At 53.4% G+C, this 16563-nt stretch overlaps 2 protein-coding genes across 4 annotated transcripts in view; one reads left to right on the forward strand and one right to left on the reverse strand.

Moving 5' to 3' along the window:
• BCL7C (BAF chromatin remodeling complex subunit BCL7C) overlaps positions 1-10022 on the reverse strand; it is a 39687-nt gene extending 29665 nt beyond the window's left edge. Inside the window, exons 1-6 of one of the 2 annotated variants that reach the window (XM_028110316.1) lie at positions 9785-10022; positions 9184-9262; positions 8753-8861; positions 8489-8650; positions 6785-6870; positions 6039-6234 (exon numbers count right to left, since the gene is read on the reverse strand). In XM_028110316.1, the coding sequence (XP_027966117.1) occupies positions 6109-6234; positions 6785-6870; positions 8489-8650; positions 8753-8861; positions 9184-9262; positions 9785-9876 (654 nt within the window). In that variant the 5' untranslated portion in view covers positions 9877-10022 and the 3' untranslated portion in view covers positions 6039-6108. Of the gene's footprint in view, positions 1-6038; positions 6235-6784; positions 6871-8488; positions 8651-8752; positions 8862-9183; positions 9263-9784 lie in introns of those variants that run through there. The other variant, XM_028110315.1, reaches the window with a different exon arrangement.
• Positions 10023-12500: 2478 nt separating this feature from the next.
• CTF1 (cardiotrophin 1) lies at positions 12501-15988 on the forward strand. 2 transcript variants are annotated; one of them, XM_028110033.2, is made up of 3 exons: positions 12501-12525; positions 13692-13810; positions 15515-15988. In XM_028110033.2, exons 1-3 carry the CDS (start codon positions 12501-12503, stop codon positions 15986-15988), a joined length of 618 nt encoding a protein of 205 aa, XP_027965834.2. The 2 variants fall into 2 exon arrangements, with proteins under 2 accessions (XP_027965834.2, XP_087873241.1); XM_088017115.1 differs by having other exon boundaries at positions 13695-13810.
• The last annotated feature ends 575 nt before the right edge of the window (positions 15989-16563 follow it).

A 16563-nucleotide genomic window follows, 5' to 3' on the forward strand; every position in this document is an offset into this window, starting at 1 on the left:
GTGTGGAGCAGTTAGTGAAGAGGCTGCGGAGCTGCGGCCTTGGCCTGTAGGCCATGCACGTGGACAAATGGGAGCAGAGGAAGCACTAGGGAGTGGTGGAGATTGCGGTGACCAGAGGACACATGTATTGTCTCTAAGAGCAGGCAGTGCTCCACACCCCCTGGGATTTCCATCCTTGGAAGCACTCAGTGTCTCAGACCTTCCGCTTTGTCTAAGGTAGCTGTGAGTTGGGGCGCCTGGGTGGCTCAGTCGGTTGAGCATTTGGTGGCTTCGGCTCAGGTCATGGTCTCATGGGTTGTAAGACTGAACGCCGTGCTGGGATCCGTGCTTAGTGGGGAGTCTGCTTGGGATTCTCTCGATCCCTCCCCCACTGCCCCTCCCCTGTCTCGTGCATGCACACGTGCTCATCTCTCTCTCTCTCTCTCTAAAATAAATACATAAATCTTTAAGAAAAAAAAAAGGTAGCTAGGAGTCTAGATTTTTATATGAAATCTTTTGATTTTAAATGTTGGCAACATAAACAAGCAAATCATATCCATAGGCCAGTGGTTCCCAAACTCTGCAGCCTATCAGCCTCACCTGTGGAGCTCTTAAAACTCCTAATGCCCAAGTCACATCCTAAACCAATTAAAATGTCTGGGGTAGAAACCGGGCCTCAGAATTCTTCAGGTGGTTCCACTGTGCAGCAAAGTTCAAGACCCACTGCCATAGGTCAGTACATCTTTTGGGTTGCCAGGCAAAGCCATGGGGGAGCTGTGGGAAGTTTTAGGGCAGGGAAGAAGCAGATCAGTTTAGAGTTTACAGAAAATCAATCCTTAGGAGGAAGGGAGTATAAGTGTAGTCTGGGGTGAGAAAGGGCCTGGGGCCCCAGGGGCAGTGGTGGGGTCCTGCCAGGGCAACCACCCACCCCAGTTTTCCCAGGGTTTCCCGGGAACAGGACTTGAGATGCTAAAACTGGGAAAGTCCTGGGCAAACCAGGATGCTTGATCACCCTACATCCTGCCCCTTGAAATAGTTCTGTCTCCCTAGATTTCTGGGGGACTGAAGTCATGGACTGACTACATTCTAGAAAGGTCCTGGGGAACAAGCTGTCTGTCTTCCCAGGGCACACTCATCCGGGGCTCTGATCCCCAGGCTTGACAGGCTTGTGCAGGGAGCTAGAAACAGGGAGAGAGGACTTGGACCTATCTGTTCTCCATCCCGCAGAGTGTTCCTAGTCAAAGCCAAGTCTATGGACTATCACCTGGCAATAGAAAGGAGCATACTATTGATCCAAGCAACAGTACAGATGACTCTCAAAAATATTATGCTGAGTGAAAAAAAGCAGATGCAAAGAAGTACATACTGTATAATTCCATGTATATGAAGTTCTAGAACAGGTTAACCTAATCAAAACAAAACCAGAACAGTGATTGCCTCTGGGGAGTTGGGGGTGGGGGGGAGGGAAGGGGCAACAGGAAACTTTTCAGGAGGGATAATGATGTATTTGGTAAGAGCTTGCATTATGCAGATGTGTGCATTTGTTGAAACTCATCGAATCGCACAATTAATACCTCTGCACTTCACTATGTGGATATTTTGTTTCAAGGGAAACTCATCGAATCACACAATTAATACCTCTGCACTTCACTATGTGGATATTTTGTTTCAAGGGAAAAGAAAGACAAACCTGTAAGTAAATGAAAAAGAACAGGAATGCTCAAGTACTTAAGAGGGAAGTACCCCATTGTCTGCAACTTATTTTGAAATGTATCAAGAAAATAAGCTAGATTGATAGATGGATGGATGAATTAGGATATGTGGTAAACAGATACGGTAAGATGTTACAGAATCTAGGTGGGGGTATATGGGTATCATCTGTATAATTCTTCCAACTTTGCTACACGTCTGAAACTTTTTATAATAAAATATCGTGGGGGGGGAAACCTAAGTCTGATCATGTGACTCCTCTGCTCAGATCCCATCCATAGCTCTTCATCTCGCCCAGAATGAAAGTCCTGACAACAGCCTCCAAGCAGGATGGCCATACATTTTGGTTATCACAGGTTTCACTTGTTGCCTGGGCATAATTATTAATACATCCTCTTTTATTCTCAAAGTTTGACTGACATATTATGTGACTGCTGTGCCTGTGAGGCCCTACATGACCTGACCTCACTTCCCACTGCTCTCTCCCTGCCTCCCTCTGCCCCCTGCCGCACTGATCTCATTTCCAGGCACACTCCCCCTCAGGGCCTTTGCACTGGCTATTCTCTTGGCCTGGAATGCTCTTCCTCGAGAAATCTGTATGGCTCTCTTCCTCACTCCTTCAAGCTTTTCTTCAAATGTTTCCTCAGTAGGAGGATCTCCCTATTTAAAATTGCAATCTGCTCTTTTCCCATCTCCCTGACTCTATTTTTTTTTTAACAAGATACTTATAACTTCCTACAGATGGTATAATTTATTGAAGGTAAACTCTGCGAAAGCAGAGATTTTTTCCATTTTGTTTATGCTTTATTCCCGGGGCCTAGAATAGTCCCTAGCAAACAGTTAAGTGCACAATAAATACATGTTGCTACGAGTAAAGGAATTCTCCTGCCCTTGTTGAGCTGGCAGTCTGGCACCAAAGACCGAAGCCAACATAGACCATCACAAGGCAATACCTGATGTTCCGTGAAATGGCAGAGGAGCAGGCAGGGGGCGGGACAACAGAAGTCACCAGGAAGCCAAGCTTGGAAAAAAAACAAAAGAATGCATTCCCCCAGATGAAGAGAGGATAAGAGGGGCGCTCCTGGCCGAGCAAAAGCATGAGAAAAACCCCACAGGTGAGAAACAGCGAGGTGCGATTGATTATAAGCAGTTCTCAGGGGAGCGGTGCAGGGGTGGGGTGGAAGGGGCAGCTCCATCCTGCCAGGAAGGAGGACAACGGCAGGGTTCTCGCCCAGGGCAGTATCGGTGGGTTTCTGAGACTGCCCAGCTGCTGGGTGGAGGACAGACTGGGGGTGGGCAAGAGTGAAGCGGGGAAACCCACCAGGAAGGCAAACAGGAGGGCCCTAAAGAAAGGGGCAGATGGGGGAGTTACTCAGGATAGAGACTTGCTCACGGGACTCTGACTTCCGGGCACTCCAATCTGGGCCAACTCTGGGGGACTGAGGGGCCATTTCTGGGTACAGGCGATGGGAGGAACAGGTTGGGAGGGGGAGGAGGAGGCCGAGGGTCTGGGCATCCCAGGGGTCTTTGAGTCTATAAAGGGAGGGTGCAGCACTTGGATGCAGAGACTTGGGAGCCATTCATTCCAAAAGTAGGTGGATCTGGCAGGGAGCGTTTATGAAGAGAAGAGCTAGGCCAGGACAAGAGATATTTAAGGGATCAGGAGGAGAGAGTGACAGAGCAGAAGAGAATGGGGGAGCACCAGAGGCCAGGACCTCGAGAGCCAGGGGTGGAAGAATTTCCAAAAAGAGAGCGTGGATATTGGGAGGGGGTGGGAAGAGCGGAGGCAGGGAGGGCGTGGGAAGGTGATGACTGGGGGGCGGGGCTCGCCATGGAAGAAGTGGATTTTATTTTTTTTTGAAAGATTTTATTTATTTATTTGAGAGAGAGAATGAGATAGAGAGAGCGTGAGGGGGGGGGAGGGTCAGAGGGAGAAGCAGACTCCCCACTGAGCAGGAAGCCGGATGTGGGACTCGATCCCGGGACTCCAGGATCGTGACCTGAGCCGAAGGCAGTTGCCCAACCAACTGAGCCACCCAGGTGCCCCAAGAAGTGGATTTTAAACCAGGTCACAGAGTGGATCACAGAGCCGGAGGGGGCAGGCCTGGGAGTGGGGACAGACTGCTGGGGTCTGGGGCCAAGAGAGGGACAGGAATGGGGGTGACTCAAACTTCAGCCTTTCAAGTGTGCTCAGAAACGGACTCTCCTCCCCAGTCTCACCAACAGGCAAGTCTCTGGCCTCTATCCCTACACCCTCGTATCCTCATCGGTAAAACGGAATAATAGGAAAACGGCTGTCATTTATTGAGCGCTCACTATGTGTCAAGCCAAGGACACTCCCTCCCCACGTACTTCCTCATCTAATCCTCACAACACTCTCACCAGGCTGATGTTAATATTATCCCCAGTTTACAGATGAGAAAACCGAGGCCCAGAGAGGTTAAGTCACGTGGCTCAAGGTCACAAGCGAACGAATGGAGATGCTGGTATTCAAACCCAGAGCCTGTTGTCTGGGCTTTAACACTGTACTACTAACCCACAGAAGGCACTCTGCAGTTTACAGAGCACTCACATCACCTCCTGCGGTGGCTGAGGGGACTAGTGAGAGGACCTCCACACCCAGAAAATGCTGAGATTATTACCACATGTAGTAGGCTGAATAATGGCCCTCTGAAAAGGCCCACGACCTAATCCCCGGAAGCTGTGAATGTTACTTTACATGGCAAATGAGATTTTGCAGGTGTGATTACGTTAAGGGTCTTGAGAAGAGTCTCCTGCATCATCCAGGTGGGTCCAATGCAGTCCCAGGGTCCTTAGAAGAGGGAGGCAGGGGAGGCAGAGACAGAGATGTGATGACGGAAGAAGAGACAGAGATTGGAAGAAGCCATGATGAAGACGTGAAAGGGAGGGGAGTGGTGGGGAAGGGAGGGAGAGGGGCCCAAGTCAAGGAATGTGGGTGGTGTGTAGAAGCTGGGAAAGGCTGGGAAACAGATACTCCCCTACAGCCTCTTGGAGGAACCAGCCCTGCTGATACCTTGACTTTAGCCCAGTGAGACTAATTTTGGACCTCTGGTCTCCAGAATGGTAAGATAATGAATTTGTGTTTCTTTAAGTGACTAAGTACATGTGTGGTAATTTGTTGCAGCAGCAAGAAGAAATGAATATACCACGTCACTCTACATTTGGCTCCCCTGGCCGGCCCTGGCTCAACTATTACAACCTTAGCTGCTATCAGGAAACAGCCCTACATTTTAAAATCGTTCTTTAAAGTTCCAGTTTGGTCCCTCTGAACCTTTTAGCCTTTGTTAAAAATAAAAACAGGGCTAATACACCTAACTCTACCACTTTGCCAGGCACAGAGTGCAGGTACCTTACATTATTTGAAGGTTCCCAAAACCACTAGGGCAGATGAGCCCTAGTTATTGTCCCCATTGCTCAGATGCACAAACTAAGGCTCAGAGAGGGGAAATGGCATGCATAGAGCCACATACCTAGTGAGTAACAGAGCCAGGATTTGAACCAGGACTTCTTACTTCAGATCTACCACACTGAGGTTCCTATCTCACATTCTGCCTCCTCAGAGAAGCCTTCCTGGATAGCCTCAGCACATTCATTTACTCATTCATTCACCAAACAGTTGCTATGACTGCTCTATGCCCAATGTGATCCTAGATAAGGCTAGGGACTAAGATCGGCCCTCAGGAGCTCAAAACCTAGTGGACAAGACAGACACACAAATGAGCCATCCCAAACAGCCTGATAAATGCCAAGACAAAGAGGAGGAGACACAGCAGGTGATGGAAGCCCAAAAGAAGGGAAACTGATTGAGCCAGGGGTCAGGGAAGACTTCTTGGAGGAGGTGGTGATTGAGGGGAAGACAAGAAAGACCCGGCCAGAAGTGTGGGCAGGGGTTCCAGTGGAGGAATGGCTAAGCAGAGGCAGGGGGTACAATGTTGTAGCTTCTTGAGGGCAAGGAACGGGTTAGGTCAGACCCCAAAGTCCCTCCGAGCCTCTATGTTCCTGTGTATGAATGGGAATCATGGGCAGCTGCCCAGAGCTTGGGTAACTGCTGGGCCCAGGGGAGGGCTGAACAGGAAGAAGAGGGGTCCTGGGATTCCCAGAGGAGGGCTGAAGGTCAGGAAGGGTCAAAGGTAAGAGGACAGGGCAGGGTGGAGGGAGTTTGGGGAGGCAGGGTCCTGGCTCAAGCTCCCATTCTATGTCTGACTCCTGGTATGACTATAGGAAGGTCCCCTTAGAGCCTCAGTGACTCCATCTGAGAAATGGAGCATGAGACAAAACTGTCTCCAAAGACCCTCCCCAGCCCTGAGGGGAAATGACATGACACAAAATTACAAAAGGGTCTTTATTTGTAAAAAGCCAAAGGGGCCCTTGGGGCAACAGGACAGGCAGGCCAGCTTCTCAGGGGTCAGGGGCATTTGGGCAGATGCGCTTGAGTGGGGGGGCGCCCTCCGAGTCCTCTGTGTCACCCTGGGCTGCCTCGGGGACAGGTGGCACTGGCTCAAAGACGGGGTAAGCTTCAGGGGCCTGGAGAGGAAGGGCGGACAGGCATGAGCTCCACCCAAACCCAGGAGTGCAGCCTCCTAGCCTTTGCCTTCTCAACGCCTCCACTCCACTCCCCTCCTGGACCTAGGAGTCTGGTCAGGGACCCAGGGAGCAGATTAAGTAGGGCACTAGAAACAACAACAACACCGTTTTGGGAAAAGAAGGTGATATTTGATATTTCTGGAAAATGCATCAAGGTAGTCCTTGTGGGAAAAGTCAGAAGTTGTAGGGGACTGACTCTCTTAAGCTGATTTGATAGTTTAGGACTAAAATAAAATAAAATACTTGGAGGAGCACCACGATCTTTTCAGGCTTTTAATGGTCTTAAATCCGCCCCGATCCAGCCCACAGGACTTTGTCTTAAAGCACCCTCTCCTTTTCCGTCCCAAGAACCCAGCCTCTGAGACTTGAGCTGTGCCTGAGGTCTACATTTCCTGCCTGGACCTCAGGAGGGCAGCCCCCTAGCTGTTAGCTGCCCCAGAGCCCCCACTGCCTCAGAGACCCGGGAGTCCAGCCTTCTGGCCTCTCTCACCTCAGCCTCCAGCAATTCTGGAACAGGCTCCTCCTTGGTCAGCATTGGGGGTTCATCGGTGCTGCCTGCAGTTACGCCCCCAGGATCTGGAACATCAAGTTAACAGACATTCCCTGAGCGACTGCTCTGTGCTACAGCACAGGCCCAGGCTGGGGGACACTGAGGAGGGAGCTGGGAACCTGGCTGCAAGCCAGGAAGAAGCCACAGGAAGGACATGGAAGTGGGATCTTGACAGATGAGTAGGATTTGATCAGGGAGACAAATGGGGCACATTTTAGGCAGACAGAACATATGATAAGTGAGTACAGATTCTGAGACTGGACTCCCTGGGTTCAAACCTGACCTTGGGCATGTGACTTACTTCCTCTGGGCCTCAGTTAACCCATCTGTAAAGTGGGGATAATGATAAATAATTACCACATGAGACTGTGGTAAGGATGAAATGAGATGATACAGGTAAAGCCCTTAGTACAGTATTTGGCACATAGTAAGTGCTCAATAAATGCCTGCAGTTTTTACATTAGTAAAGGTACACAAGTGGGTGGCACAATCTAGACACAGCCCATAGGCCCAGGTCATGGTATTCTTGGAAAGGAACAATGAGACCAGCAGGGGTAGTTCACAAAGGGTCCAAAGTACCAAGTAGAGGAGTCAAAGGCCATAGGGAGCCATTGAAGGCTCTGAAGCACAAAAATGAGCCTGCCAAATTTGTGATTTAGAAAAAATTGCTCTGGCAGCTGTGTCGAGGTGACCGGGGGAGAGGAGACCCATAAGGAGGCTGGAGCCTGGGGTGCCTGGGTGGCTCAAGTCGTTCAGCATCTGCCTTTAGCTCAGGTCATGATCCTGGGGTCCTGGGATGGAGCTCCGCATCGGGCTCCCTGCTCAGCGGGAAGCCTGCTTCTCCCTCTCCCACTCCCCCTGCCTGTGTTCCCTCTCTCGCTGTGTCTCTCTCTGTCAAATAAATAAATTAAATCTTAAAAAAAAAAAAAAGGAGGCTGGAGCCAGGTGGGGGGAAGAGATGGCTCTTATAGGAAGGTAGACACATTTGGGAGGTAGCTCTGACCAGGCAGGGGATTGACTATATGGAACAAAGAGGAGCTGAGGAGGAATTATGCCCAAGATGCTGGCTCACTGGCTATGTGAGCTTGGGAGACTTAATTCTCTGGGTTTCAGCTTCTCATCCACATATGAGGATCATAACCCTCATAGGGTTATAGTGAGCATTAAATGAGCTAAAACATGTTCAGTGCTTAGGATATCCGGCACACAGAGCTCAGTAAGTCCTAGCTGTTATTTTCACTTATTAATCACCCTCAGGAATATCACTATTATTTACTCCTCAACAAATATTTATTGAGCACATTCTATGTGTCCCATGTTGTTCTGAGGATTCAATAATGAACAAGAGCAACATGGGCCCAAGGTTCAGGAAGCTGACATGAGGTGGGAGCAGGGGAAGAAATTTGAGTAGTAAAAAATAAAATTTACATGAAAATCTCAGACGGTGATGAGTTATCTAAAGACCCAAAGAAGCCAGATGAATGAGACAGTCACTGGAGGTAGGACGGTGACTTTCTGCAGGAGTCAGGGAAGGCCTCTGGGAGGGGAGAACACAGGAGAGTAGGTGTAGGTAGGGGTAAGCTGGTGGCTTCAACTTTGCAGAAGACTCAGACGAGAGGGCTGCAGGGAGTCACCTAGTCCTACCTCTCTCTTGGCCCAGCCGTGGGGGCTGAGCATCCTCTGGGACCCCTTCTGGTGGTCCAGCAGGTGACACAGGGCGGCTGGGCTGGGGGGTGCCCCCAGGGCTGGGCTCGGTGCCCTTTTGCAGAGAGCCTTCCGAATGGAAACTCTGGTTACTGTTCTCATCTGTGGGAGCAAAAGCCAAGAAGTTTGGGCCTGAAGGTCTCAATCCCCTCCTTCAATCCCCCAGCCCACACCGCCCCCCGAAATCCCAGGATTCCTACATACCATTGAGATCCAGCAGGATGAGAGGGCCGCCCCCTCGGGGACTGGCGCCCCTGCCCCGCCGTTCCCGACCTCGGGATCTCTCTGCCCCGCCACCTGCCCTCCGTCGCTCCTGGGGGTTAGAGGGATAAGGGTCAGTGACAGTTTTCCAGTTAGTACTTACAAAGCCCCCACTGTACAAATAAGGAAACTAAGGCACAGAGAAGCAAAAGGCCCTGCATGAGGTGACAGAGGTTGGCACCACACCGTTGGGTTAGGTCTTGAACTCTGGGGTCTGAAGCAAGAAAAAGGGAGAAGGGGGTGGAGTTGCTAATAATTGTTAACATCTGCTGCATCTGAGGTCTCACAGTGGGAGTGGAGGTGGAGGCCAGCGTTGGGAGGGGCTCGCCTGAGGTCGCACAGATGAAAGGCCTAGTGTGGGAGAGTTTGCTCACCTCCTCCTGGGGGTCCACCACTGGCACCCACTTGAAGATACGAAGGGAAGTGTCGCCCACAGTCACCCAGCGCTTCTCCCTGTGGGAGGGTGGGGGGGACTGGGTCAGAGTTCTGAGGAGAGAACCCCTCCAGGTGCTGAACACATCAGGGGAGACCTGTCGAAGTGGGGGTGGTGCGGTTTTGCTAATGGGGCATATGGTTAGAAGGAGAAAGAGAGTCCTGCAGACCGCAGGCCATACACAGGGGTGCCTCTGGGGAGTGAGTACGGCTTGGGGGGCCATGGCTCTGCAGACCCCTGGGGTATACAAGGGAGCAAGGCTGAGGGCCTGGCAGGGAACCATAGCAAAGAAGATCCTGGGCATACTTGAAGGAAGAGTGTCAAAGCTTTAGGGGGCGGGGCATAAATGAGGGTACGGCTTGGGAACACGCTTTGTAGACCCTAGGGTGTAACCAGAACGGGGACAGAGCCCTGCAGCTCCAGGGCGCAGCTGGGGGGCACACCTAACACCTGGGGGCCACGGCTGGCGAAGGGAGGAAAGACGCATTTGGGAGAGTGTGGTCCCGCCAGGTCCCATCCCTGGCCCCCCGGGCAGCGCTCACCATCTCCGGACCTTCTCGATGGTCGCCATCACCTTCTTGATGTCATCCTTGGCCCGGCTCCGGGTCTCGGCCCGCACGGTCCGGCCGGCCATGCTGGCGGGACTGGGGCCGAGGCCGAGCCCGCGGCTGGGCCGCCTCCTGTCCGGCGGGCTCAGGCTCGGCGCCAGAGCCGGGCGCCGCTGTCTCGGCCTGCCGTCCCTCCGGGAGTTGGCCGCGCCCTCCCTCGCTCCCCAACGCCTCCGCGAGTCCCCGCCCCGTTTCCTGCTGCCGCGCCCCGCCCCGGCCCGTCCCCGGAGCGGCCCGGCTGCGCGGGCGGCCAGAGCCCTTGCCTGGAAGCCGGCCAGCCCCGCCCCGACCGGGCCCGCCCCCTCGGGGCGCCCCGACCGCAGCGCCCCCTACCCGCCGCCAAGAGGGAGGGTTGGGGACAGCTTGGCGCCAGGACTCGCGCGGCTGGGCTGAGGAGGTGCGTTCAGACCACGTGGGCACGGGGAGGAGGAGGGGGGCGCGAGAGGGTCACTGTCCTGGCCAGCGTCCTCTGCGCGGGGGCGGGGGGCGGGGGGCGGCCCCGAATGCTGTGTGCAGGGTGTGTGTCCAGCCTCGCCTGGCTGTCACTCCCGCACTGTCCAGGTCTTCCTCCAGCCATTCATTCAGCGGTCTATTCACTGAGTGCCCATGACGGGCCAGACGCTGCAAATATGAGTAAGTCTCCACCCACCAGAATGGCTAAAATGAGAACGACAGACCATATCAAGTGTAGACAAAGAAGTAGAGCAACTAGACCTCTCATGTTTCTGGGGGAGTGGAAATGGGTAGAGACGCTTTGGAAAACTGGCAGTTTTCTAGAGAAGCTGAACTCACACGATCCAGCAATTCCACTCGTAGGTCATTAACACCCAATAGAAATGCGTGGGTATGAGCACCAAGAGATGTGTACTGGAATGTTCATAGCACTGTCGATAGTGGCCTCAAATTGGAAACGGCCCATCAAGAGGAGAGTGGAAATGAATTGTAGCCTGTTCATACAGTGCACAGAGCAGAGAAGTGATGTCCTGCTACACAACAGGGACATGTCTCACGAAAGAAATCAGATACATCAGTACACACTGTATGATTCCTGTTATATGAAGTTCAAAAGAGACAAAACTAATTTGTGGTGTGAGAAGTCAGGATAGTGGTCACCCTTGGAAGAGGCTAAAAGGGAGCCCCTGGACCGCTCGTGTTCAGTTTCTTAATCTGGTATTCTGGTGCTGGTCTCCCCCCCCCCCAGTATATTTACTTTGAATATTCATCAAATTGCACACTTTTCCCTATGTATATTATACTTCAATTAAAAGTTTACGTAAAATGAGTGTGTTTTGGTTGAGTTTATTTGAATTTGTGTTTGCCGGCAGATAGGACATGTGTTACTATGTGTGTGTGTTTCAAGGGTTTGGCTCTTGTCCCTGTGATTTGGTATGATTATGTCCAGATGGGTTAAGGTATAGGAGGGGGATTATGACCGAATTTCTGGAGCCAAACTGCCCCTGGGAAAATCCCAGCTCTTCTTGTCCAGTGACCTTGGACAACTCACTTATCTCTATTCCCTCAACCATAACATGAAAGTAAGTTAATATGTAACTCCTGAAACAATGCCTTGCACATAGTAAATGCCCAATAAATATTCACCGTTAATTAAGTGTGTGATTGTGGCCCCTACCAACAGTCTGGCTCCAACCGCACCTGCTATGCTCTCTTCCAGTTAATACCTTCCTTTATTCTGGCAGTTGTCTGCCCATGGTAATATCCTCACGGAAGGAACACAGGCCTCCTTCCCAGTCCCTTCACTCACAAACCCCATTACCTGCTGTTGGTTATGGTCGCCTCCATCAGACTGTGAGCTCCTCAGGGGGCCAGAGACCAAGTATGGATCGTCTCTGGGTCCCAGAGCCCAGGACAAGTAGGTGCTTGGGAATCACTTATGCGTATAAGTGCGTGCAGACCTTTCATCGTTTATCTGCACCAGGTCAGTGGGGTTGACATGTCGGTATGACCCCCTGTACCTGACTCTGAAGCTTGTTCCCAGGTGAGAATGAAGGTCTACATGCAGTAGATCAGAGGGATTCTCGGACTGGGTAGGGTGAAGGGAGCTGCTGTTATCTATTCCCCGTGTAGTAGGTGTGCCGAGAGAGGGCGAGCAGAAAGTATCTAAGATAGGCCAGGAGGTATTTGTCTGGGCAGGTGTGGTCCAAGCCTGAGGGCCCTGGCGAGGCCTCTCTCGCACCCAGCTTCCCCCTTCCCCCCCAGACAGGAGGGAGGACCAGCACATTCCTGTCTTGCCCGCCCCACCCTCTCTTATCCACCGCGCCCCCCTCCCAGCTTTCTCCGAAAAGAAGCTCGCTCACTAAGCCTCGCCCCAGGTCAGAGCCTGAGCCTCCTCCTCCCGGTGGTACCAGGGCTGCTTCCCAGGCCCCGGCACACTCAAACCTCAAGGTTTTGAGCCCACCACGCAGACAACCTGCCAACCCTCCTCAGGCCCCTTTCCTGACTGGGCAGCGCAAGTAAGGAGCTGAGCTCAGAGCCAAGGAATCCAGCCTGGGGCGGGCGGTGGCGGGGGGGGGGGTTGTTTGGGGTCTGAGCCCTGATTGGCTGCGCCCGGGCCACGCCCCTACCCCTTCCCCCCCTTTTCCCCCCCTCGGAAGGGGGGCGTGTAGGCAACCGGGATCAGCCAGGGGCCAGCATGAGCCGGAGGGAGGGAAGTCTGGGTAAGGGGCTGAAGGACTGGATGTCGAATGCCCGAGGGGAGCCGGGGTCAGAAGGGCTGGAAGCTGGGGTCTGGGTCCCCACCACCCCCGGGTCCGGGAAGGGAGCGGCCTGAGCTGGGGAGAGCAGGGCCCCGGTGTCAGGTAACGAGCGGGTGAGCTGTGGGTGAGCTGTGGGAAGGGACAAGCGCCAGAGTTTAGCGGAGGCCTGGGCTGTGACTTCAGGGATCTGGGCTCAGGGTTTAGATCACAGGTTCGAGTACACCCTGGGAGAGAGGACTGGGGTCGCAGCTGGGGCTGGACGCCTGAATCCTCTGAGTATTGGGAAAGAATCAGAACTGGGGACCAGAGGGAGGGATAGAGTTAGGGAAGGAAGTCTTTGGGCCTCAGGAGCTAATGAGTGACAACAGGAGACGAAAGTCGAGGCTGTTAAGGATAGAGGCAAGCGGTGGGAAACTGGCGCGGGGAAGTGGGGGCGGGGCGGGAGTTGCCGCGCCAGGACTACATTCCCCAGCATGCCTTGGCATGTGCGCTGGCATCTCGGGAAATGTAGTCGTCCTTCCGGGGCTCCACCCCCTAGTTTGCGCTAGGAAAGGTTAGTCATTGATGCTGCAGGTGTCCGTCCAGTCCAGCGTCTTGCACAGACTGTCCATCAGTTTCCCAATCTGTAGAATAGATTTAAAGGAGCATTCCGTTTTGAAGTTCTGTGCTTCAGTGATGTTAAATTTCACCAACAATCAGTGATGCACGGGGATATGTGAAATCTTCCCTCAAAGGGTTCCCAGGCTAAGGCCGATTCACACAGATAAAAGAGCTGTTAAAAAAACAACCTTGGGAGTATGAACAAATGGCCTAAAGTAAAAGGAAAAGGTTAATTTAAGGGAGAGGAGAATCCGGAGGCCACACCGAGGAGGCAATATTTGAATTTGGCTTTAATAGGATTTAACAGTGATTTGGGGTCAGGGAATACATTTCAGATGGGACAACTGTTTGGCAAATGTCCGGTGCCTCGTTTACCATCAGTTGGAATGGGACAGAGGCTGCCTGGCTTAAAAGTTAGAGAATTCAGAGCAGAACTTGTGGATTCAGGAAGGAAGAGCCAGCCTGGAAGAAGTAGTCAAGGAGCAGCGGTCTGGGCTGCCCTCATTCTTCCCCCTTTTTCCCACCAGAAGATCCACAGGCTGACTCCTCAATCTCACCCCTTCCCCACTTGGAGGCCAAGATCCGTCAGACACACAGCCTTGCCCGCCTCCTCACCAAATATGCTGAGCAGCTGCTCCAGGAATATGTGAGTGGGAATGGGGATGGGGGTGCCAGAGGCCTGAGGAATGGGGAAGTACAGATCACAGAGGTTCCTGACCACCCATTTTTCCAACCTCATTTCCCAGATACAAAAATTGGAGCAAACCGGAGGACTTTCCCTGTGCTCCAAATGCCCCTCTGTCTGCCTCAGCTTGGAGGTTCCCCCCACAGTGCATTAAGACAGAGGCTGAGGGGCGCCTGGGTGGCTCAGTCGTTAAGCGTCTGCTTTCGGCTCGGGTCGTGATCCCAGCATCCTGGAATCGAGCCCTGCATCGGGCTCCCTGCTCAGTGGGGAGCCTGCTTCTGCCTCTCCCGCACCCCCTGTTTGTGTTCCCTCTCTTGCTGTCTCTCTGTCAAATAAATAAAATCTTAAAAAAAAAAAAAAAGACAGAGGCTGAGAGAGTGAAAAGAATTCTGATCTGGGAGTCAGGAAACCTAGGTTCCAGGCTCTCTGTGATCTTGTCACCTCAGTTCCATGGGCCTTGGTCTCCCCAGCTATAAAAGGAGACAGTTTAACAAGATGAGTTGTGAACTCTTCTACCTATGCTATGCAGAGAGGCCGAAAAGGGTTTCAGTCTGGGGCAGAAATTCCAGCCCAAGAGGGGACTTTAACAGAGGAGGGGAATCTGCGAATATCTTTGGTTGGGCATAGGGCCTTGCCCAAGGAAGGAGGGTAGTTCCATCAATTACTCTAGTGTAATGGAAGGAAGGTATAGGCCTGCTAACTTGCTGTGACCTTGGGCACTAATGGTAATATGAAAAAATAATGATGTAACAATTCTGAAAGTGGGGTAATAGAAAGAACTAGCTTTGTAGTGCTATGAACTTTGGTTCAAAATCCAGCTCTGTCCTTTCCCTAGGTGTATGACCTAGGGCAAGTCAGTTTACCTCGTCACGCTCCATATCCTCATTTGTAAAAATCATCATCATAATCATCATACCCATTTGGAAAGATTAGGAATAATGTGTTTAAAGCAGCAAACAGTGCCTGAACCAGAGACAAGATGTTAGCAAAGGATAAATGGTATTGTTGTAGCATTTTTACAAATTACAAATCTCCTTTAATTTTTTCATTCATATAAGTTATTCATTGAGCCCCTGCTGTGTAGCAGACAGGTGCAGAGGTGGTGGAGGATGGGGGAGAGAGTGAAACAGACCAGGTTTCTGCAGTATCTGTGTGATTCTCAGGCTGGGGAGCTGATCCCCCATTTTACAGATGAGAAGACTGAGACTTAGAGAAGGGAAATGGTTTTGCACGAAACTGCACAGCTAGCAAGTGGTGGAGACAGGATTGGCACCCCTGTCTGTAGGATAGCATTAATAAAATCGCTAACATTTATTGTGCCCCTCCGGTGGGCCGGGATTTGCCTGAACCATTTTAACATGCTCATAACTAATCTTACGAAGTTGATGCTGTTGTCTCCATTTTAGAGACGAGGAAACAGGCGCCGGTGTAAAGCCCACTTCGTGTGTGTGTGTGTGTGTGTGTGTGTGTGTGTGTGTGTGTGTGTGTGTGTGTGTGTGTGTGTGTTGGTAGTATCGCAAACGCAACAGCTGTGTTGGGAGGAATGCGTCATTTGCGAGGGGGTAAACTGAGGCCCTAGGGAGAGGAGGAGGAGCGGAGAGTGGAGGAGTTCCGTCGCGCCTCGCGGGTCCCCCCCCCCCGCCCCTGACTGCCGTGTCTTCGCAGGTGCAGCACCAGGGAGACCCCTTCGGGCTGCCCGGCTTCTCGCCCCCGCGGCTGCCGGTGGCCGGCCTGAGCGCCCCGGCACCGGGCCACGCGGGCCTGCCCGCCCCCGAGCGGCTGCGGCTGGACGCGGCGGCGCTCAGCGCGCTGCAGCCGCTGCTCGACGTGGTGCGGCGCCACCAGGCCGAGCTGAACCCGCGCGCGCCGCGCCTGCTGCGGCGCCTGGAGGACGCGGCGCGCCAGGCCCGGGCCCTGGGCGCCGCGGTGGAGGCCGTGCTGGCGGCGCTGGGCGCCGAGACCCGCGGGCCGCCGGCCGAGCCCGCGGCCGCCGCCGCCGCCGCCGCCGCCGCCGCCGCCACCGACGCGGGCGTCTTCCCTGCCAAGGTGCTGGGGCTCCGCGTGTGCGGCCTCTACCGCGAGTGGGTGAGCCGAACCGAGGGCGACCTGGGCCAGCTGGTGCCCGGGGGCCCGGCCTGAGCGCGGGGCGCGGGCCTGCGGCTCGCTGTCATCCGCTCGGCGTCCGTCTCCGTCTCTCCGTCTCTGTCTCTCAGTCGGTGCCTCGGGAGCTCCGACAGTCTCCGTCTCTCTCCCTGCCTCTGTCGTCTCTCTGCTTTGTGTGCTCTCCGCGTCTCCCTGTCGGACCTCCGTGTGTTCGTGACTTCCCGTGTCCACGCTTTCTTGCTTTCCCCCTCTTCTCCATCGCTTGGGCCCGCCTCCGTCTCTCTTGGCCTCCCCCTTCACCCATCTCTGCGGGGCCTCTTTGTCTCCCCTTTTCTCCATCTCTTGGCTCTCCTTGGCCCCATGTGAGCATGTGTACCTCTCAGCCTCATCTCACGGAGGGGACACCTCATCAACTCTGGCCTTCCCTGGCCAGGGAAGGGCCTGCTAGCCCGGGTGGGAGGGCTCCTCCACACAGATTGCAGCCCCCTTTCCACAGGGTCACTCCCCCTGCTGCGCTCTCCCTCCCCCATCCCGGCCCTTTGGGTGGGCCCTGCTTGCTTCTCCCTTGGATGTCCTTCCCCTCCTTCATCTCCTCTGCTCTGTCCCTGCAC

This window comes from Eumetopias jubatus, unplaced genomic scaffold (assembly GCF_037043125.1).
Source record: "Eumetopias jubatus isolate StellerSeaLion01/CBP00866 unplaced genomic scaffold, mEumJub1_p1.0 scaffold_12, whole genome shotgun sequence".
NCBI lineage: Eukaryota > Metazoa > Chordata > Mammalia > Carnivora > Otariidae > Eumetopias > Eumetopias jubatus.